The 22,529-nt window shown below is 37.3% G+C and overlaps 1 protein-coding gene across 1 annotated transcript; it reads left to right on the top strand.

Annotated features, from left to right (window-relative positions):
- The first annotated feature begins 43 nt into the window (after window positions 1-43).
- On the top strand, window positions 44-6,073 carry Ccdc59 (coiled-coil domain containing 59). Its single transcript, XM_005374398.2, has 4 exons — window positions 44-218; window positions 972-1,278; window positions 3,337-3,436; window positions 5,606-6,073. Exons 1-4 carry the CDS (start codon window positions 65-67, stop codon window positions 5,765-5,767), a joined length of 723 nt encoding a protein of 240 aa, XP_005374455.1. The 5' UTR covers window positions 44-64; the 3' UTR covers window positions 5,768-6,073.
- Window positions 6,074-22,529: the final 16,456 nt, after the last annotated feature.

The raw sequence follows: 22,529 nt of genomic DNA, 5'->3' as shown, positions 1-22,529 counted from the left end.
GCTTCTGCCTGGTGACGCATTTTGGGGGCGTCCGTGGATCTTCCTTCTGTGCAGTTGGTGCAAGATGGCGCCTGCGCGCCCGGCAGCGCCGTGGCGGACGAGGGATCTGGGAGCGCGCGGCGAAGGGCTTTCTTCGGGCGGATTGAAGACTAAGAATGTGAAACGGAGGACTTGGTGGCCTAACCACCCACAGGCCTTCGCGGGAAGCGTTCGCGAGGGTGAGAAGCCCACCAGCTCAGTCCTCGGGCCCACGAGACCTGGGCTGTGTGACCTGCGGGCGCTGCAGAGGGGCGTTAGGCGCCGGGTCGGGGCCAGCTGGCGGCGGAGGAAGCTGTTCCCGGGCTGCTCGGGGTGGGAAGGCGGGCAGTGCTTCTGTGATGTCCTCCCCGCCGCGCCCCTCCGCGGGGTCGCGCGCCGTGTGTCCCCGCGGGCTGCAGGTGGCCCCGAGCCCGGGGATCTGAGAGCCCCGCGAGCGTCGGCCTCGTGTCCGCCTGCGCCGCGGCTCTCAGGCCCCGTTTCGAAGGTGGGATTGTCCTCTGAGTCCGGTCTGACGGTCGTTGCTAGCTGTGTACAAAGTCGTGCCCTGTCTTCGTTCGTGTTTGAAGTATTTTGGAAAATAAATCTCTGAGATAAAATAAGAGTTTTTTTCTATTAAGTATTTATTGCAGACCCAAATTGTTTTAGGTGATCTAGGAAATTTGTTTGGATTTGAAACTACGGTACAACAGTCTTAATTGGTCAGTTTTTCTTTGAGGTTTTTTACGGGAGTGGGGGCTGTTGACTAAGTTTAGCCTTCTTTGTAAACTTGGTAGTTGGTCTATCAGCTTAAATTTGTTCCCTGACCTAATCCTCAAAAGCAAAGTAAAATACTTCTAGAATTGAGACTGTGAAACAGCTTTTAATTAGCAGCTTTATTTTTTGCTCTGTTGATATTCTGTGACGGTAGTTTTGACTTCAATACGTCAATCTAGGACAAGGCTTTGCATTTCGGAGAAAGTTGAAGATTCAGCAAAATTACAAGAAACTGCTCTGGAAGCAAAAGAAGACCAGAACAGCACAGGAATCCCAATTCACGGATCAGTACCCAGATCACTTGAAACATCTCTATTTAGCTGAAGAGGAGAGACTCAGGAAGCAACGAAAGAAAGCTGACCAGCCTTTGTCAGAAGAAAAAGTCAACTGGCCTTTGCCTGAAGAGCAGTGTAGAGTTGGTGGTGCTTTGTCTGAAGACCAACATCATCAACCTCCGCCGGAAGAACAGTGTAGTGAAACAGTAAGGTGTGTGCTTTCTGCTGCAGTCTTTTCCTTCCAATATGCATGCTTTAGGCAAGGTAATATGTCACAGTTTGTGTAGGAATTGGAGTTCTTCTGTAACCCATTTTAGAAGTATGTTTGGGTAAGCATGTTTGCATGGAGGTTTTTAACTTTCACTAAGTTAGGTCAGTTTAACATAATTGAAGAAGTAACAAAATGAGAATTTAAACGTCTAAGTTTTAGATTTCTGCCTCTCAAGTATATATAACTTGTACTGTTGTTAACCCTTATCATTAATATTTTTAAAAAATAATTTTTGAAAAGTATTAAGAGAGTAGTCATTAACAGCTTGGAGTGCAGATGCAGGCTTAGCATGTTGGTGTGCCAGCGTGTTGAAATAAGAAGGCTAATAAGTATGTAGTTGAGAGCTGCCGTGCTCCACAGCAGTGTGGTGGATCATTCACTTAGGTAAACGTTGTTCCTAAAGCCTTTCATGGCATTGCAATGAGTGAGTTCATTTATATCAGGAATTTAAAAGGCTGAGTAATACACGGTGAGTGGCTCTGAGTGTTATTACTACTTCTCATGTTACTAACCTGGATTTTCTGCAGAGGACAAGTGGGTTGGAGTTAAGAAAAACATTGCACAGCTCCATTTACCCAGCTTATAAAACCAAACTAGTTTTATGAGCGCTGATTTACAAAACATTCTATGCCTGTATCAAGTAAAAACAGGATAAAACCAAAACTTGCAGAGAAACTAGGTATTACTTAGGACCAGAATTTTTTCACTGAAATTTTGCACTTTAGAGTTTTGAGTTACTTGTGCTTAAAAAAAGAAAGAAAGAAAGAAACAAAACAAACCAGGAAATAGAACCACAGAAAAAAGTACAGTTGGGGATGAAGACAGAGACACTAAAAGTCCAATGTATTCAGTAGGCTTATCATTAAATAGTGAGTAAAGCTCAGGGGAAAGATAAACATGAGAAACATATGTTTGAGTCATTCTCAGTGCTGATTGAAATGAGAAGGGTTAAGTCAGGACACAAAAGAAGAGAAATACGTATTTTACAAAATTTGTGTTTTGAGATAAAAACAGGAAAAAGTTGTCATGGAAGAAGTTAAATGAAGTTGTCAGAAATGGAGAATTCGGGGAATGTGGTAACAGCAAATTCAGCATAAGAAAACTGTGAGAGTAGGGATAGTTCAGCTATTGAATACTATAAAGTCAGTGGAAAACAAGCCTGAGAACAGATCTTTGGGTTGTGGTCTAGGCAATTAATGATGATTTTGAAGAAATTTTTAATGGTTAACACTGATTGGAAAGTGACAAGCGTGGACTATTCTTTCTGGAAACTTGACTGTGAAAAGTTAAAGAACAAGGTTAGCAGGTAAAAGAGGACAGTGAAGCTGCTTTGTTTAACAACGGAGCTACAGAAATATGTTGCAGTTGTGACGTGAGGATAGTGGGAAGTTGAGAGACAAGGAAAGGAATGCTATTATTGATCCAGGTATCTGGAGGAAATAAGTGAAACCCCAAGTAGTTGAGTCAAGCTTAGCAGAAGGGAGGTGAACATCTTTAGAAAGAGGCTTCTAAATGAAGATTAGGCACGTGGCAGTGGTTCATGACTAAGTAGATGAAGTAGAATAGACACAAGGGGTTAGAAGAATTTTGAAATTAAAGTTCATACCCACAACAACTTAACATCTTTCAGTTTAGTATTTTTTAAATTCTTGAACATTTTAGGGTCTTTCAAAGCTTTGTGTATTTTTCCTGTTTAAATATCCTTCAGAATCGCTGTTTACCACACCCTGTAGTTGATCTGTAATTTTAAAAGTTGTAGCTGTTTTTAATATTTTACTTGGACATTTCACTAGTAAAGATTATAGTTTCCTCATCTCCTTCCCTCCTTAATTTGCCTTAATGAGGTTTTACTATTCAAGTACTCTATTTGTACTTGTATAGAAAAAAAGCAATACCACATTGTACTTGTATAGTAAAAAGCAGTACCCATTGCTTCAGAATTTTGACTGAGTCATTTTTAACACTTGTGACTTACTTGTCTTAATTTATCTTATGAAGTCCCGTGAGTGTTTCTAAGAAACAGAAAAAGAAAACATCCAATCAGAAAGCACAAGAAGAATATGAGCAGGTACAAGCTAAGCGTGCTGCTAAGAAACAAGTAAGTTCTACTTTAAAAATGTTTAGGTACATTTCTTATTTTATCTCAAATGTGTACAAGCTGTGCTTCTTGGTGTTGGTGACATGGTGGTCTCTTGAATGAACAGTTGCTCTGACCAGAGGTGGACATTTACGTCATTCTAATTACTTGATTATATTTTCTCAGGTAATACCAGTAGGTCAAGAATAGGATTTAAAAGCTATTACTCACTAGTAATAGAAGTTACCTTGAAGCAAATAAAAGCCAGAGGGGAGATGTTAGAATAAAATACTGAGTTGGTCTGGCCAACAAAAAACCAACTAGTTTAACTTAGCAGAAAGTTGCCATTTTATTACTCAAAACAGAATTAACAGACTTTTCCAAATGAATAAAAATTACTTACAGCTTCAACAAAACTTTCACCTAGTACAGGCTGTGGTCAGTTGTTTTTATATTAATGTTTGATTAATGTATCACTTACCAATCACAAACGCTCCATGCAGTTTCTTTTGTGTTTGTGCCTTAGAATATGTGCAGTTGAGGGGCTGGGGATTTAGCTCAGCGGCAAAGCGCCTGCCTGGCAAGCGCAAGGTCATGAGTTCAGTTTCCGGTACCGGAGAAAAACCAAAAAAAAAAAAAAAGAATATGTGCAGTTGAGAAAGCTGAGTTTAACATCTAAAATTTTCATGATCTTAATCTGATGGCACACTAAGGTGAGACAAACATTTCTCCATGAAAATACTGGACCTCTTGTTTCATACTTGTTACATTGTAACCTTTTCTAACCACGTTTTACACTGTCGTCAGTGTATCAGATGAAGTGCAGTGGGGACTGTTAACACTATTAAACATTTAGTATCCTTTTAAAATTTCTGTTATTGAGAAGTAGGGCTTTGTAATCATGAAAATTAAGTTTCTTAGAACTTGCAGATCTTAAATACTAACATAAAAGCCAACACCATTATATATGACAAATCAAAATTCTTGTTTGTTTTGTTTTGTTTTTTCTGGTACTGGGAATTGAACTCACGACCTCGCGCTTGCCAGGCAGGCGCTGTGCCACTGAGCTAAATCCCCAGCCCTGACAAATCTAAATTCTTAAGAGTATTGAGTACAGACCCAAAATTGATGGTAAAGATATTTTTAGAAAATGATTTTGTTCAGAGAAACTTGTAGGGGTAAACTGTGCTTCACATACCTAAATACACAAATAAGTTTTAGATTTTTTGCTTATTAAGAGAAGTGACATACTATACCATGAGAATATAATTTTAAGTAATAAAGTATAACATGATGGGGACTTAAAAATTCTGGATCTGAGACCCAGTCCTACTATTTATTGATGATCTTGAACGAATTTACTTTCAATTTCACTGAGCTCAGCACCTCATCTGTAAGGTGAATATAATAAACCGCATAAAAAGTATTTAATGAATCCACTACACTGTGATTTTACATATGGCTTGGGAGAAAACATCTTTAAACTATAAAGAGTTTAGTGGAGGCTACATGTGTTACAGGAAGGATTGGAAAACTGTGTCTATTACATTACTTGAGAGCTTTTTCAACTTTTTTATTTAATTTAGTAAGAATGATATATACATTATGAACAGTGGTTTCGTTATTATTTGTAGCTTTGAATTCTATTTCTTTATACTCAAAGTTGAATCTATGTTAGGTCAAATGAATGTGATATATTTTAAATGTTCAAAATCCATAATGTCTAGCATAATGTTTTGCACATATCTTGTAATTAGTCTATAAATGTTTATTTAATTTAACCTGTAATTCAGAGGATAAAAATAATACCAGATAGAGGTTTCTGGAAATGAAATTGTTAGTGTTCTGTAAAAAGATAGAATAGGTAACTTCTAAAAGTCCTCTCGAACTCTTAGTAGATTTAATTAAATAAGGCAATTATTATATAAATAGGTTCCTTCTGCTGTCTTTGATCTAATGTTATTTGTATATAAATTCATAAAATTATACAATTTACATTACTCAGTGTTACACAAAATGTAGTGTGAGGGAAATGGTGTACTGCTTCAGATTTGGGAAACTACTCACATTTCGTAAAATATGAGAAACAAAAACCTTAAAAGTATGCATGATAATAGCTTTTGCAAAACAAGTTCTAAAATGAATCTAGTGTTTGTGATTAATGAAAATTATATATATTAATGATTTCAGGAATTCGAGAGGAGAAAACAAGAGAGAGAAGAAGCTCAAAGGCTCTACAAAAAGAAAAAAATGGAAGTCTTCAAAATATTGAGCAAAAGGACTAAAAAGGGTCAGCCAAACTTAAATTTACAAATGGAGTATCTTCTTAAAAAAATACAAGAAAAAAGCTAAATCACACATTTTGTTCTTTAGGGTAAAAATACCCACTGAGTATCTACTTTAGGAAACGGGTAATCCTTGAAAATGGACCAAGTTTGTCAACATAATGGGACCTGCTAAACTGTGCAAATACATTTTTTCTTGTTAAATTAAAATTTTTATATGTATAGTTGATGTAATACGGCTGATTTTATATTTATTTGCTTCTGGAGGAAGATTGGGTTGATGAACTTAAAAAATCTATTTGGGAGACAGGCTCAAGTATATATTACTTTTGTCGCATATCCAATTGATATGAAATAAAAATTTTGAAAATAAGGGAGCAGAGTTTTCAGTGAATCATTTTGCTGATACAGACTTTTTCAGTGTGGTAATTAGCTACAGTGTGTGGATTTTAAATTTATCTTACTTTAGGCAGAGATGTCCCTTGGAGTTTTATCTATCTTAAAGATGTTACACGAAAATGACTTTTCAGAATACCTGAGAATAGGTTTTCTGTCCCTACCATAGTAAGGTAGACTTCATAAAGCAGTTTAGCTTAAGAATTAAAAATCTGGATTACAAACATTCCTTTAAAGGAAAACAGTTAGCTAATAGTGTAAGATCTTTTAAATAATGGAAAACCAACAGTCAAAAGAATTGTTTCCCAGAGCCTATGGGAAGGATCCTGTGTTTTAAGTGTAACACAGTGGTACCCTTCTGAGCTGAGAGAAAATGCTTCTGACTTGGACTGTAGCAAAATGAAAATGGCTTGACTATAGTCATTGTAAGCAAGATGATTATACAATACAGATTGTAAAATAGTGCATGAGTTTTAATGATACCCAGGGCAATCTGAAATTGTATTAAGGCTTTAGGGAGCTTTTGTACTGTACTGATTTTATTATTTAAAAGTATGATAGGACATGTTAAGGAAACAGCCTTTACTGCTTAGGAAATTGATGCTTAGAAATTTACAGTGTATTGCAGTTGGGCAACTCAAAACAAAAATCTGGCTAAACTAAAGATAGTACATCATGATGCAGAGTAAAAGATTTCATTGAACTCCTTTATAATTCATGTTTGCATTCTTCTAGATATTTTATCATGACAAAACATGGAAGGCTATCTAGTCCTTTTGAGATACAAAAGTGAAAATTACTTAAATTCATTCCAATAGCTTGTTGAGTGTGGCTGCTATATGCATGGTCTGTCGTAAGGAACCTCCTTCCAAGGATCTTATGGAGAGTTAGTGACAATATCATAAGGCAAAAACTAATCAGTGACACATACAAAACAAAAAACTGAGAAGATGTTAGTGTTCTAGAAAATCACCCAGGGAACATCATAAAAAGCATAGCTGAGGTCCTTACCTTCAGAGATTAGGATAGTAGAGGTGGGCTCAGGAATACATGTTTTAACAAACTGCTCTGGTGACTGTTGTGATTGATGTTCAGGCCATGACCTCAGGAAAGAAGTTTTGTTTAAAGAAATCAGAAAATTTCACATGTGAAGTGGCATTTGGTAAGTCTTCAAGGTTGTCAAAAAGATTAAAAGGGAAAAAGTTTAGTATATTGAAATGCCTTAAAATTACAAATAAAATGAGAGCTTTTACTGTTTGTTAATTAAGGATAACACTTTCATTTCATTGACAAAACTATTAGCTCAATTTAAACGTTCCATATATGTACATACTTCAAAACAACATATTGTACATAATTTATACAAATTCTTTGTGGTGCTGGGAATTGAACCCAGGACCTTCCCACTGAGGTACATCTCCAGCCCTTTCTAATGAAACATACTGGTATATGTTTATGGTTTGTAATAATTATGTTCCATTTGGGAAATTGGTACATGCATCATAATTTTACTTCCCCTTCCCCTCCCAGCCTTCTCCATTTCTCCAGTTCCATTCCTGATGTTTCCATTGAAGGAGGCACCATTGGTCTAACACTCAGTTTTTCTGTCTCTCTTGTTTTTGCTGAGGTAGGTTAATTTATGTAAATAAATTTAGGAGGACCTGGGCTGTTGGCCAAGTGTGTATATTCATTCATTCATTCATTTATTGATGGAATCTCCTGTTGTCCAGGCTGGCCTGTAACTCCTTCGGCTCAAAGGATTCTACTAGATCAGCCTTTCAAGTAGCTGTGGCTACCTACGGGCGTGCACCACCACATCTGGCCTGAGTGTACAAACTCGTAAGTGACATTCTTAGGCTGTAAATATAAGAATAGGCTTTATTGATGAGGGTTAAGAGTAGGATGGGAACAGCAAGTCCTGTGGAGAATCTAACAGGTAAAAGTTTTAGCTGCGTGGATTCAGTATATCAAGGAAGAAAAAAATAAAGGAGGGCTGTGTACATGTGGAGAGGCTTTGGAGTCGCCAGAGGCTAGTTTCAGGCTTCAGATCTTAATGTGTACACAGAGTTTTGATCTTGGTAGTTTATGGAAGCTTACATTGGATCCTGCGTTTGATATTTCTAAATGTGTAGTAAGCTTTTAATTGCAGCACTTTGGGCAAAAGACTGAAGCCTTAAGGCACATGAAATTTTGATCTGAAATTTGGAGTAGCTTTGACTACAGGAAAATAATTACTTCTTGTACAAAGAGAGTACAGTACTAAGTCTTAAGGAGAGGGATGCCCACCTCAACGAAGAAGGGTCTGGCGTTTGGGTGGTGATAGATGCAGACTTGAGCAAAGGCACAGAATGAAGGAGGAGGGCTCACTCAAATGCTGGCCTCTTGGATGGCCTCAAGATGTCAGCCGAGGTGAGGCTTAGCAAGGTATGCTGGCTGTGCTGTGATCAGGGAAGAAACGTGTGGATAGGCAGCCTCAGGTGCAGGCAGCTGTGGATTAACCGACACTAAATCTGTATGAACAAGTGGAGGTCTCAAGACATTGCACAGACTGGAAAGCAGTCTCAATTGTGGCAAGGCTTTAATGATAGAAAAAGGAAGTAGTTTTAGATAATGCTAAATGTTAATAACTATATCAATGTTTGCTACCTTTAATAGTCAAGATAGTTGTAGGCCACACAGTTCTAGAGACGCTTGAGGTTTTGACTATAAAGAGATTTGAGGGGCTGGGGATTTAGCTCAGCGGCAAAAGCGCCTGCCTGGCATGTGCAAGGTCGTGAGTTCGGTTCCTGGTACCAGAGAAAAACCAAAAAAACAAAAAAAAAAACCAAGACTATAAAGAGATTAGAATATTCTAGATAGGAAAGCTCAGAACCAAGTCAAGAGATTCTTGATTGGTATGGTACCCCTACACTTCACAAAAGGGTGGCAGGGTCACACATAGCACCGTCTAGGGGAAGGTACATCATGGTCCTGCATGCTGCATACGCGGTGGTCAATCAGCTTCCTGCACACACATGTCTTCCCATTCAGTGTGAATGAGGAGGTGGTGGGAACAGCATGCTGATGAGGCTGAAGTCACCGTGCCTTACAGATCCATGGATTTCTAGAGCTTTTGCTACATGTTATATTTGGCAATAGCAACGACTGGGTTCCAGGAGCATAATTTTGTACACAGTAGCTACCTTTTAAGCTGGGGAGTATGAGGCAAGTGTGATTACCTTAGGTGCTTTTATTAACTCTCCAGGCCTTTTACAAACCGAGGCACACCATAGACATACTGTTGAATTTGTTTGACTTACAAGGAGCTCAATCAGTCATATCCATTCTTAAGAAAGACACCTAGGCTGCAGCTTTGGAAGGAATCTGCTGAAGCATTAAGAATACTTCTGACCATGAGGGAATAAAATAAGAAACGGGGAAGAACTTTAATTTTGTTGCACTCTTAACTTTACAAGAGGAAGAGATTTGGTTCAGAGATTTGATTTTTTTTTTTCTTTGTTTGGTCTTTGGACATTAAAAAGTAATTTAATGTATTGACTTCATTTTCTTCCTAGGTGTTTGATAGGGAAAAAGATTTCTATTACAGTGGAGAACATCAGTATTTTGCTGGCATTCTTTTTCTGGCCTCTTTTTATTTGGATGAGACTTGTTGGGAATGTGTCATTGAAACATGGAGCTGAGTCCTGTGGCAGAAATGGGCATCTCATGGGCATGGTAACCTTGAGTTTTACAAACAGGTTCACTGAGGTATAATTGATTAAACATAATTCAGATGTACAGTTTGGTGAATTTTGAAATGTATACTCATGAAACGATCCCCACAATCACCTACCCATCGCCATCACCCCCAGAATTAGCCTCCTGGCCCTTTGCAGTCCATTCTCCCATAGTTGGGAACCAAATCTATAGGAAGATTTTCTTTCCCAAACCATGTAGTTTGCATTTTCACAAATATTACATGACTGGAATCATACATTCTGCTCAAATTTTGTCTAGCTTTTTAGTCAGAGTATTTATTTACTTGGAAATTCATGGATATTATTACATGTATCAATAGTGTTCCTTTTATTGCGTAGTGTTCTGTTGTATGTATATACTGTTATGGCCTCTGTCTAGATGACCCCCCAAAGCCTTATGTGGTCATAGGTGGGGTGTAAGATGCTGGAATCAAGGGTATGTGATTACTAAACTAATCCACTGATTGGTTTTGCATAGTTCTGGGTAGGATTAAGGGTACCCTGTGTGTGAGTGCTACCTGCCCTAAGGGCAGATAGCCTGGATAAAATACAAAGGACAGAAAGAGGTCTGAGGTCACTTGCTTGCTGCCTTCTGCCTTCTGCCTTCTGCCTTCTGCCTTCTGCCTGCCAGCTCAGCAGTGCCCCTCTGCCACACCAGCCTGCCTTAGAGCAAGCCAACTGTGAACTGAAACCTCTACAAACTGTAAGCTAAATAAACCTTTCCTCCTTTAATTTTGGGTGTCAGGTATTTTGTCTCAGCAATGAAAAAAGTAACTGAGACATATACCATGATTTGTTTGTCTACCTATTGATTAATGTGTGGTTTGTTCCATTTTGGGCCTTTACAACAGACAAAGTTACTATAAACATTTGTGGCTAAGGCTATGCTTTTTTTTTTCTTGTAAATACCTAGGAGTACAATGGTTGAATCACAAGGTAGAAGAATAAAACTTTTTAGGGAATGTGACATCTGTAAAAAGATTGGAGATTAAAAAAGCATGCTTTACTGGATACACACATGCTTTATTTTCTATTTTAAATCTCACCACTCTTTTCCAGTGTGTTCTTTAGAGTTCCAATAAAGTGGAGGAGTACATCTTCATTAAACATTGATAACCTATAATCCTACCACTCTCACAACTTGTGCTGCTATCAGTTGCCCCAGCAGATTTTTAGTTGAGACTTACTCTAATGGCATTATGAAATTGTTTACCAGATAGGAATAGATAAGAACAACCTGAGTTATAACTGTTATCTGGTATGTAGTTACTGGCCTCTCTAAATCAGATAGATTATTTTACTTGGGAGCTAAAGATGATGTAGGCATGAAAAGAATATTTGGTAATGACACACTAAAATTCAAATGAATCCTTGTGAGCACCCACCAGTATCTTGATACCCACTCAAACCCAATTGAGTATTAGGATAACGATGGCCACAATAGTTCTTGAAATAGTCTCATATGCCCATTTAAGAATCCTGTCTGAAAAGGCAGTTCATATGTCAAGGACACAAGAGTAAGCAACAGAACTGTAATTCTAGATTCCCAGTAGTTCCTCATGAAGTTGTTTTTTCACTTGCCTAAGAAGTGCGTATTTAAGAGTGGTAGATTTATTCAAAACTTTGTTCAGTAAACATGTAAAAGTTGGCAGAAAAATGTTGGCCATTTTTCTGTAAAAATTAATGACACACATGGATGGCTACACCCTGTATAGGTTTTATGGACTCCATAGTTCTTTCAGTCTAAACAATTTAAATAAAAGTGTTTGACTTTTCTGTGAGTGGATATTGTATAATATGTAAATGACTTGTGATAGTTTCATGTAAATAGGGTCACAGGAAGACCTTGCATAACTCTTTAAGATTAGCTGCAAAGGGGCATAAGGAATCTGGAGAAAAGTCATGATATTGTCAAGAACCGAACAAATTATTTAGGTCACAGTCTCTGGACATATGGATATTTTTTGTCCTATGAAGTAGACAGTTCTGTCTTACAAAAGCAATAACCTAAAGGTGAGGGGAAGTTGTTAAAGACTAACTGGTTATTGCAACCAGTACATGCCTCTTCCAAAATAGCTCAGTATGTTCTCGAGCATTCTAAGACAATTCATGAACTTTTCCTATGAAATGCAAAAATGGAAGAAGTTTTCTGCTCTTCAGATTCTTCTCTTCAGTAGTCTCTAAATTTGGCTATCCCTAACCATGTCAGATCCTTCTCTGTTCTGTTCAAGAAAGGCCAAGTGCTGCACTGTGGATGTTAACTCACCAGCAGCTTTCATTGCTTCTTTTAGCATGTTTCTCGGCTTGGCAGTGAAGGCCTACTTGTAATATTTGCAAGAGGTGGCAGCAGCTGCCCCAGCTGGCTGAAACTTCTGCGAATACACCACTTGCTTTCACTGCCTCTATGATTTGTACCCACTGGACATAGTGTTTTTTCTAGGCAGCATTCAACGTCTATCAGAAGCTTTTCCACTTGTGAAATCCTTTCATTAACTTTTATATGTCACTCTATAACATTGTTCCAATGTTACTCCTGTACTTGATTTCCTCTTTAAGATGAAGAAGAAATGCAGGACTGTAACAATAACAGGAGTTTAGCATGCCTATGCCGGATCTTACCGATATCCTTTTAGTTATCCCTGGTTTAGTAAGTTTATACATGTGTATTACTTAAAAAGACACCGTCAATCCCTTTCATTGTATCAACTAAAAATGCAGCCAATAAAGTAACTCCATTATATCGTAGTCTGTCCTCCCAGGTTGCCAATTTAATAGCTTCTACTGCAGCCTGTATTGTAGCAAAAGATAAAACATAAAAGGGGATAGATATGCTTTAAGAATTGTTCCTGATTTTGGAATACTATGAACATTGAAAGGGTTTATTCTTTATATTTTGACTCCCAGTGGAAAAGATCAATGACTAAGTGGAATCTATTAAAAGTGCACAAGGTTTATGGATGTGTAGACTAAAACCCAAAGGCAATGCCCTGGCAGTGTTACATGCTGGATGAGTAGCTGAACTCTCAAACTATGAGATGCTTCTAAATTGACATCTGTAACCACCAAACCTTCAGAACAGTAATTGTCTCAGTTTAAGCTGAGAGTGGTTGACTCAGGGATAAACAAAACCTTTTGAAAGACAAAACTGGCCATTACAGAGATCCGCTTTTTATAAAGGTAGGGTTTTAACAATGAGGATACGGCTGCTCTGTACTATCATAGTTGTTTCAATAGAGCTAGGTCAAATTGACTGTTCATGTTACGGAACTGAAAAACAATGTTTTCATTAAGTAAATAATGGTGAATAACAAAGATACCACAGGTGAATCTATGAAAGTGACATGGTTCAGGCTTCTCTTCAAGATCATTCTCAAGAATCATGGGCTGGGGATGTAGCTCAGTGTCATAAGCGCCTGCCTGGTAAGTGCAAAATCCTGAGTTCAATTCCTGGTACCAAAAAATAAATAAATAAATAAAAACCTCTCAATTCGGGTTTATGTGACTATCCAAATCTTTAGGCTATAAATACAGATTGGTTATTGTTGGTAAAATATTTGGCTGGAGAGGTGCTATTCTATTTTAAAACTCCTACAGTTGTTAAAATGGTATTGAATATAATGTCCCCAGTTAAAGGGACTCATTTCATGAGAGAAACTAGAAGACTTTTCCATTAACCAAAAAAATCACATTTGGCGTTACCCCAGTCACAAGGAAAAGTAGACTGAGTAAATGAGCGGCCAAAAATGACACTTCAACTTTTTACGGTTTGCCCTGGTCTAAATCTTGGGACTTTCATGAACAAAGACACAGGCCTGTCATCAAAGCTCATGCAGACATTATTTAGACAGTCTAATCCTAAAGTTGGTGGCCCAGAAACATTCCAGCCGGCCCGCTGTTTACTGACTTCTGAATCCTGATGCAATATCTAGTGGACGTCATTGAAAGACCTTGATTTTATTCCTTCTTTTCTCAAGTTTTTTACTTTTCCCTTCTTTCCTTTCCCCCTCCCTGCTCCCTTGGTCCCCTACCCATTTGAACATTTTCTTTCTGTTTCACAATACTTTTTATACATTTTGGTCATTATTTACACTTTCAGGTTCTCACACCAGAGAAACAGTGCAGTATTTACACATGTGGTGTCCAGTTTATTTCACTTGAGTGAGGTCTCAAGGTGCATCCAGTTACCTAGGAATGTCTCAAGCTTGACCTTGTTTATGGCAGAGTAGTACTCCATTCTATAAAAAGCCCACATCTTCTTTATTCATTTATTCATTGATCAGCTGATGGACATTTGGACTGTTTCTGAGATTTGGCTATAACAAACTGTGCCACTATGAACATGGGTGTGTAAATATCGCTGCGGTATGATGTTTTTAATTCTTTGAGGAAGAGACCTAGGAGGGGAATAGTTGGGACCTCTAATCGTAGTTTTTGAGGAATCTCCACACTGATTTCCACAGTGGTTGCACCCAATCTACATTCCCACCAACAGTGGAGAAGGGTTTCTTTTCTTCTACAGCCCTGCTGGCATTTGTTATTGGTTGACTTTATTCTTTCTGGGGTGAGATGGAATCTCAGGTTGTTTTAATTTTCATCTCTTGAGTGATATTGAATATCACTGTTGAACAGTGATGTTGAACATTTTCTCATATATTTATTTACTGTTTATACTTCTTCATCTGAGAAATGGGTATTCATCTCAGATACCCATTTTTGGATTGGGTCATTAATTTGGGGGTGTCTGATTTTTTTGAGTTCTTTATATATTCTGGATAGTAATCTTTTGTCTGGGGAGTAGCTGGAAAAATTTTTTTCTCACATTGTGTGCTGCCTTTTCACTTTGTTAGTGGTTTATCTTGCTGTGCAACAGCTTTTTAATTAGATGAGATCCCAGTTGATTCTTTGTGATAATTCCTGTGTAATTGAGATTTTCTTCATAATGTCTTTGCCTACACAATGCCTTCAAGAGTTTTACCTATTGTATCTTCCAGCAGATTTAATGCTTCTGTTTTAATATTTAGATCTTTGACCTATTTCAACTTTAGCTTAGTGCATAGTAAAAGATATGGGTCCAATTTTAATCTTCAGCATGTGCACCAAAGTTTTTCCAGCACCATTTATTAAAGAGGCTATCTTCCTTCCAGTGAATGTGTTTGGCACCTTTGTCAAATATAAGGTGGCTAAGTATTTTTGGAGTTGTTTCTGCATCTTCTAATCTGTTCCACTGAGCCTCGAGTCTCTATTTTTGCCAGTACCATGCTGTTTTTATCACAGTACTTTTGTAGTATAATTTCAGTTCTTGGATTGTGATGCCCCTGCCCTGCTTTTGTTGCTCAGAATTGCCTTTGCTATTTTAAGAGACCTTGTTTTTATAATATGAAACATGCATGTTTCATAATCTTGTGATTGAGAAAACTCACTCCATTTCTTCCTCTTCAAACTTATTTTATGAGTGCTGCAATATTTGATCTTTTATCAATATAATATATAATATCATTACTATTATTATGGAAATAGAGAAATTAGAACAATCTGCATGGGTTAACATATATTGAGTTTATTGGATTTATAACTGAGTAGGCCTAAAGTTATCCATTAAACAGTGGAAAAAGAGACTTCCTTAGAAAAAGTTTTGGAAATTTGGCTTGAATTAATTCTCAGCGTTGTAGATTAATTCCATGCTTTTAAATCTAGATTAAAATGTTAACTCATTTAAAAAAATTAGCATTTTTGTGGGACTTGAATTTATGCTCTCATGTTATTCTTAAATTATAAACATTTTTAATAACTGTTTTGGCTTAGTAAAAAGTTGTCTAAACTCATCTTATATCCTGACCTCCAAACTGCTTTTCCAATAAAAAGTCTAATAAAAGGAAAACTAAAACTAAAAATAAATAATAAAAAGCAAATCTGTTTTGAATTAGAGAAAAGAAGCTTACATTTTATAGCAGCTCATAGCTGTACCTTTAAAAATGAGATGTAGTATTATGTTAAATGAATAATCATGAATTATAATTCTGGACAGTCATATGTTCTTCAGAGGGTGTATGCTCTATCACAGGTGGAAAGGCTTATCCATATTCTTTGATTTCATGTAAATATTTTTTTACTTTAGTGGCCTAAGAAATGGGCTATCCACAAGAGTCATACCTACAGTCCTTTTGAGTGCATAGAACTTTTCACAGTAATGGGATATGTACTATTCTAGAAATCAGAAACCACTATTCTTGTGTAAAAGCATGAATTGCTCTTTGCTCTTGATTGAAATAGTTTATCAGTTTATGGTATTCTGAAGCCCCAGTAGTTACTGAAATTGAGAAATAGTATTAAAGATTTATGTAGAGTGTGAGAGGGATAGAATTCTTGAATTATTCACATCCACATTTACAGTTTGACTAAGTATGGCATTTAGAGTTATGATCACAAAATTATTATTCATTTGCCACTTAAAAAATCTGAAGACTTTGAGAAGTAGCTTAAATGTTCTATCTTGGGGTATGCTGCAGATGACATATTTGAGTTGGCTTCCGATACTGTGAAACTAGGACACATTGCTTCAAGATTAGACACTGATATAATTAATACTACATTTAGACCTTCCCACAAATGGCTCAATTAACTGTACTCATGTACACCGACTTTACTGAGAATTCATGAAAACAGAATTTTAAATATAGCTTAGAATTTAGGAATGGAAAGATATTAAGTAAAAGACTACTTCATTATTTATTCAAGGTCATACAAAAATTTCCTTTCTGAGCTAGAAACAGAAACTGTTTCCTAACAGTCATCCCAACCTGCTGCAAGGATATCTCTAGAAATTCCATCTGTGAAATTTCAATCAACACAGATGTATTTAAGACCTTGAAAATCATCGCCCGCTCTGTAATTCCACATTTCAGGCTGATTATTATATAGCATTTTTTGGCAGTCCATGCTGGCATGGTATTTGATACCTTTTTGGAACTACCGTGACAAACACACTGAAATAAATTAACTTTCCTGCCTCAATTGACTTGTGTAAGATGACCAATATGATTTTTTCCTGGAATATAAACTAATTTCCTGGTTAGCAACTTAGGGAGCAGCCAAGATTTTTAAGTTTTTTTAAATAACATTCATCTATGGGTGTACATTTAACATTGTATGCTTGAGGTGTTGGGGTCCACAGAAAAGAAAGGAGAATGGGAGAAATGTGTAATATCACAGTAAGTATTCATATGGAAATGAACCACATTCCAACGGCTTAGTAGCTCTGTGCCTTTGCAAGGTTATTTACCTTCTTTGTGTCCCAGTTATTTCTCTGTGAAATAAGCATGACAATGATTCATAACTTATTACCCAAGACCCTTGAATTATTGCACTTTACTTCATAAATATGTACAATTATTGAGTCAATTAAAAGCAAAAAATAAATTTGGAAAAAATATCAAATATACTTACTGAGTTCACATTGTTGAGAAAGCACTAACCAAAGTACAATGTCAAGAGAGAGGAACACAAGGGGCTGGGGATTTAGCTCGGCAGCACAGTGCCTGCCTGGCAAGCGCAAGGTCGTGTTTGATTCCCGGTACCGGAAAAAAAAAACACCCCAAAAAAACAAAAAACAAAAAAAAAGAGGAAAACACTGTGATTATTTTTCAATATTTAAAATATACACAGAGAAATTTTATCATATATATTGTAATTGATATTTTTCTCACACTATTTCAATAGGTTTTGTTTATAAAGATGTCTACAAATACCACTAAAGTCAATGTAGACTTTATATTGTAAAATGATTTTTTAAATACAGGAACATTATCTTTACTTTTAAGTGATAAGCATTAGGCCTCAGCTTGGCATTTTTTATTAAGTGCCTTAAGTCTTAAAAAAAGTATGCCCATCTAAATTGGGGGACAGAAGAATGTGGGTTTAATGACTAAAGGTTATGGAAAAAATGGGGATAGATATTTTTTATAGATAGATTTTTTTAAGTCTCTTCTTTTTTCTCTTTCTATGTACATAAAGAACCATTAATAATGCACACATTAATTTCAGACTAGCAGAAAAATTCAGCTGTGCTGCTGACGTTTAAAAAGGAATCTCTTTCTTGGAACACGTGACATTTGTTTTTTCTTTCTAATAGATATGTCCTCTTTGTACCAGAATTAGACATTGTTAATGCCACCTGCCTGAAGAATCCTTTATGGAGTCAGCGTAGAAAGAGAAAGAGAAAGTGATCTTACATCTAGCATCTTTTCTTGTTTTACAATTTTTAAATTTTATGCTGTATTATAAAAGTCCAAGATTCTGAAGTTTATTTTGTTCTAGCAACTGAAGAATGTTTCACATGAGATTGTGTCAAGTATCATAAAAGAGGAGAAGCTGTTAATGCAGATTATTCTTTGAGAAGGAATATACCTTCCATTTGGTATTTAAAGTCATTGAGTCAAAGGGATGGTACTGAATGAAGGAAGATAGGATGAATAAGTTCAAGATTGGGTCAACATGTATATAATTTATTTGGATATTATTTTGTTTGGTCACAGAGCTCTCACAGATACCTTCTTCATATTTTATTAAAAATAAATTTTTATAAAATGATCCCTTCTAGATTACTTCAGACCAAACAAAGATTAAGATCTGTAAATTTTACTTAGAATTGCAAGTAACACAGAAACTCACTTATATATTAATAAGTATGTGAAATTCACTCTACATTAAGAAGAACTCACTATATATTAAAACATATTACTATAACACAGGCAGGAGACCAATTATTATGCTTTATTCTCACAATTTCTAGTTAATATAAATTTATATTGTGTAATATACTGTAGTTAATATTAAATATGTGGGTAGTGCTGCATTGGTAGGGAGAACTATGAACATGTTTCACCTTGACAATTAGTCAATGAATGGTAGGGCTACCTTTGATTATGTTCATATAGAGACACCTTCAGATACGTTGCTCTATTCATCTCGTGTAATGTAGTTTAACTTTTCCTCAGTGGTAATAGTCACAATAAAGAATTCAACAAACCTATGCATTACCTGAATTGCATTGAAGTTCATAATTTTCAGGTCATAATATAGACTGAGCTCTAATATAACACATACTTGGTTTCTAAAATAAGATGAGAACATATCATTTGCATTCTCTGAAGTCACAGCATGAGACTGCTTAAACTGCAGCTGGATGTTTACAGACACTTTCTTCCTAATACTCTTTGTAGCATTTTAACTGGATTGCTACATATTAAAATTCACATCTTTTATGCTGATGCTGTATCAATGCATCCTCTCAAGCTGAGCAAATGCAAAAAAGAAAGTAATATAGACATATAAATAGGTCTGCTACCCTTATTTTGTTTGTTTTGCTATAAATTAAAGAAAAATGAGCTTCTTATTTTGATATAGGAGCCACTTCATGACCTTGTTTTTCCTATTACTTCAATTTAATCTCCTGCTGGTCTTGTTATACTACTTTTTTTTGACTCAATAAGTACTGAACTGTGATACCACAGTAGGCAAGGTCAATGTTGTAGAAAAGAGGAGGTATTTTAGATGCATATTTTAAGACATTAAATGGCTACAACTTGGTATTTAATTAACTTGAAAGTGGGAAAGAAGTAGGAAGGGAGGATTTTGGATGACTCTCTGTTATGGCTTGTGTCTAGATGTCCCCACCCGCAAAGCCTCATGCGGTTATAGGTGTATGATGCTGGAATTAATAGTGAGTGATTACTAAATTAGTTCATTGATTGGGTTGGCACCAAATCTAAGTCAGGTAGCCTACATAGAATATAAAATGACAGAAAGAAGCTGCTATGGTCACTTACTTTACTGTCTTCTGCCTGCAATGAACTGTTTCTCCTCTGCGATGCCCTCTACCATGCCACCCTTTCTTGGAGCCAGCCAACTATGGATTGAAACCTCTACAGACTTTAAGCCAAATAAACCTTTTCTCCTTTAGCTTTGACTCTTGGGTATTTTGTCTCAGCAACAAGAAAAGTAATGGATCCTGTGTTGACCAAGTATGATAAAGCTGACACTTCTCAGGACTGACCCTCACCACTCACTTTTGCCTCTAGGCCCATAGCCAGGCTCAAATCGAAGAAGGTTCCTAAGGATGAGGCACAGAGTATGACCCACAAGAAGGCTCACTATTCTCCCACAGAACTTGTCAAGTTCTCTAATTCTATAACCAGAGGCTGAATGAGCAAGTGTTATGGTTTGTGTCTGGGTGTTCCCTCAAAGCCTCATGCAGTCATGGGGCAGGCTTTTAGAGTTTGATTGATTATGGGTGTGAGAGCTACACCTGCCCTGGGGTGGATAGTTTGCATATGTAAGGGAGAGGAAGAAGGTGTTTCTGGCCATTTCCTCCCTTGTGTGTGTGCTTGTTTGCTTTGCTGTGTTCTGCTGCCATCAGCTATAGCTCTCTGCCATGTGCCAGTCTGCCTTGTAACCTGCCAAGTATGGACTAAAATCTCCACAAACTGTAAGCGAAATAAACCTTTACTTCCTTAATTTTGGGTGTCAGGTATTTTGTCCCAGCAATGAGAGAAAAGTAACAAAACCAAGGTGTATGATGCTGAACCTTTCCTTCCTTAATTTTGGGTGTCAGGTATTTTGTCTCAGCAATGAGAGAAAAGTAACAAAACCAAGACCGCAAGTGTGGGAATGGATTTTACAGGTGTGGGATAATGGTAACAAAAATATACAGCTGGGTCAATTTTAATTTGTTTCTATGAGCCTGTTAAGCAGAGATTCTGAATTTAATGTTACAGCTCATAGAGAAAAGAATGGTGTTATTATTTTATTTGACTAGCTAGCAGAAGTGTGGATCAAAAGATGTCCCACTGTGAAAGAGTTAGAGACGCCTGATATTCCATGGTTTACTGTTGATGAGGGGATTCAGAGGATTAGGGAAATGGGAATGCTGGAGTTTATTTGTCATGTCTAACCTAATCTGCCACACTGGGATGATCCAAAAAAATGTACCCTGCACTAACGCCTTAAGAAACAGCTTCATGAGGGGAACACTTACATCCTTAAAACCCCCTGTCATTGCTCTTCCTGTATGTCAGACCTTACAGTGGGAACTGTGGTTACTTAATTGGGAAATTTAAGGGCAATGAGTTTGATTGGATCTCGGAGTGGCAGAGGTCAAACGGTAGTACTTAATCGCCAAAGGCAGGTTGCACATACTTACCATCATTGACAGCAGAAGCAGAATAATGATCAGAATGATCTAAGATGTGTAGATCTGAAGCATTGGCTGATTCCCAGCATTAAATAGATAGGAAGCCTATGAAATTTTTACTAGATCTGTATAGCTGAAAAAATTTAAGGGCAAATGAACATAAACCTGTATCAATTCATAGTAATGGGGAATCACAGACTCTCAGTCAGTTCCCAGATTTGAGCAATTTTCCAGACCCCAAATCCTTTGAATGAAGAGGAGGCCAGGTCCCCTTAGGGAAGGTTCCTGATGCACCAAAAATTTACACAGTCAATCTTTCTCCCATCCATCTGCACAGGGACCTGAGGCTTTTTACCCAAGTGACTGTACACTGGGGGAGGGGAAATGATCAGACATTTCAGGGACTACTGATACTGGTTCTGAACTAATGCTGATTCTAAGGGATCCAAAATGTCACTGTGGCCTGCCAGTAAGAGTAGGGGCTAATTGAGGTCAGGTGATCAATGGAGTTTTAGCAAAGGTCCAATTCACAATGGATACAGTAGGTCCTCAAATCCATCCTGTAGTCATTTCCTCTGTTCCAGAAGGCATAATTGGGATAGAGATACTTAGTACTTGGCAGAATCCTCACATTGGTTTTTTTAACCTTGGTATGAGGGATCTTATAGATGGATAGGCCAAATGGAAGCCATTAGAGTTGTCTTTGCCTGGTAAAATAGTAAACCAGAAATAGTATCATATTCCTGGAGGGTTTGCAGAGATTAGTGCCACCATCAAGGACTTGAAGGATGCAAGGGTTCTGGTCCCCACCACATCTCCATTTAATTCTCCAATTTGGCCTGTGCAGAAGATGGATGGGTCTTTTTTTTATTTTATTTTTTTCCAGTACCGGGAATCGAACTCATGGTGTCATGCTTGCCAGGCAAGGGCTGTGCCACTGAGCTAAATCCCCAGCCCCTAATGGATGGGTCTTGAAGAATGACAGTGGATTGCCAAGTGGTGACTTAACCAAGTGGTGACTCCAATTGTAGCTCCTGTATCAGATTTTTTTTTTTTTTTTTTAGTCCTGGGAATTGAACTCAGGGCCTCAGGCTTCCCAGGCAAGCTCTGTGTCATTGAGATAAACCGCCAGCCCTTATATCAGATGTTTGTTCCTTGCTTGAGCAGATTAACACATCTCCTGGTACTTGGTATGTAGCTATTGATTGGCTTCTTCTCCATGCCTATCCATAAGAACCATCAGAAACAATTTGCTTTCAGTTGGCAAGGCCAGAAGCACTCCTTTAATGTCCTGCCTCAGGGTTATATTAACCCTCCAGCTCTCTGTCGTGACTTAGTTTGTAGGGATCTTTATTGCCTTTCTCTCTCACAAGGTATCGCATTGGTCCATTACATTGATGATGTTACACTGATTGGGCCAAGTGAGCAGGAGGTAACAACCAGTCTGGATTTTTTAGCAAAGCATTTGAGAGTCAGAGGATAGGAAGTAGTTCCAACAAATATTCAAG

This window comes from Chinchilla lanigera, unplaced genomic scaffold, assembly GCF_000276665.1.
Source record: "Chinchilla lanigera isolate Chin_1 unplaced genomic scaffold, ChiLan1.0 scaffold00004, whole genome shotgun sequence".
Lineage (NCBI taxonomy): Eukaryota > Metazoa > Chordata > Mammalia > Rodentia > Chinchillidae > Chinchilla > Chinchilla lanigera.
The sequence above is the reverse complement of the archived record's forward strand: the minus strand, read 5'-3'. Positions and strand labels throughout refer to the sequence as shown.

What these genes read in the sequence shown, in the direction of transcription:
- Ccdc59 (XM_005374398.2), top strand. Translation starts at nt 65, where the DNA reads ATGGCGCCTGCGCGCCCGGCAGCGCCGTGGCGGACGAGGGATCTGGGA. An exon ending in CGCGGGAAGCGTTCGCGAGG is followed by an intron (nt 219 to 971) that starts GTGAGAAGCCCA and finishes ACGTCAATCTAG; the next exon opens with GACAAGGCTTTGCATTTCGG. An exon ending in CAGTGTAGTGAAACAGTAAG is followed by an intron (nt 1,279 to 3,336) that starts GTGTGTGCTTTC and finishes TATCTTATGAAG; the next exon opens with TCCCGTGAGTGTTTCTAAGA.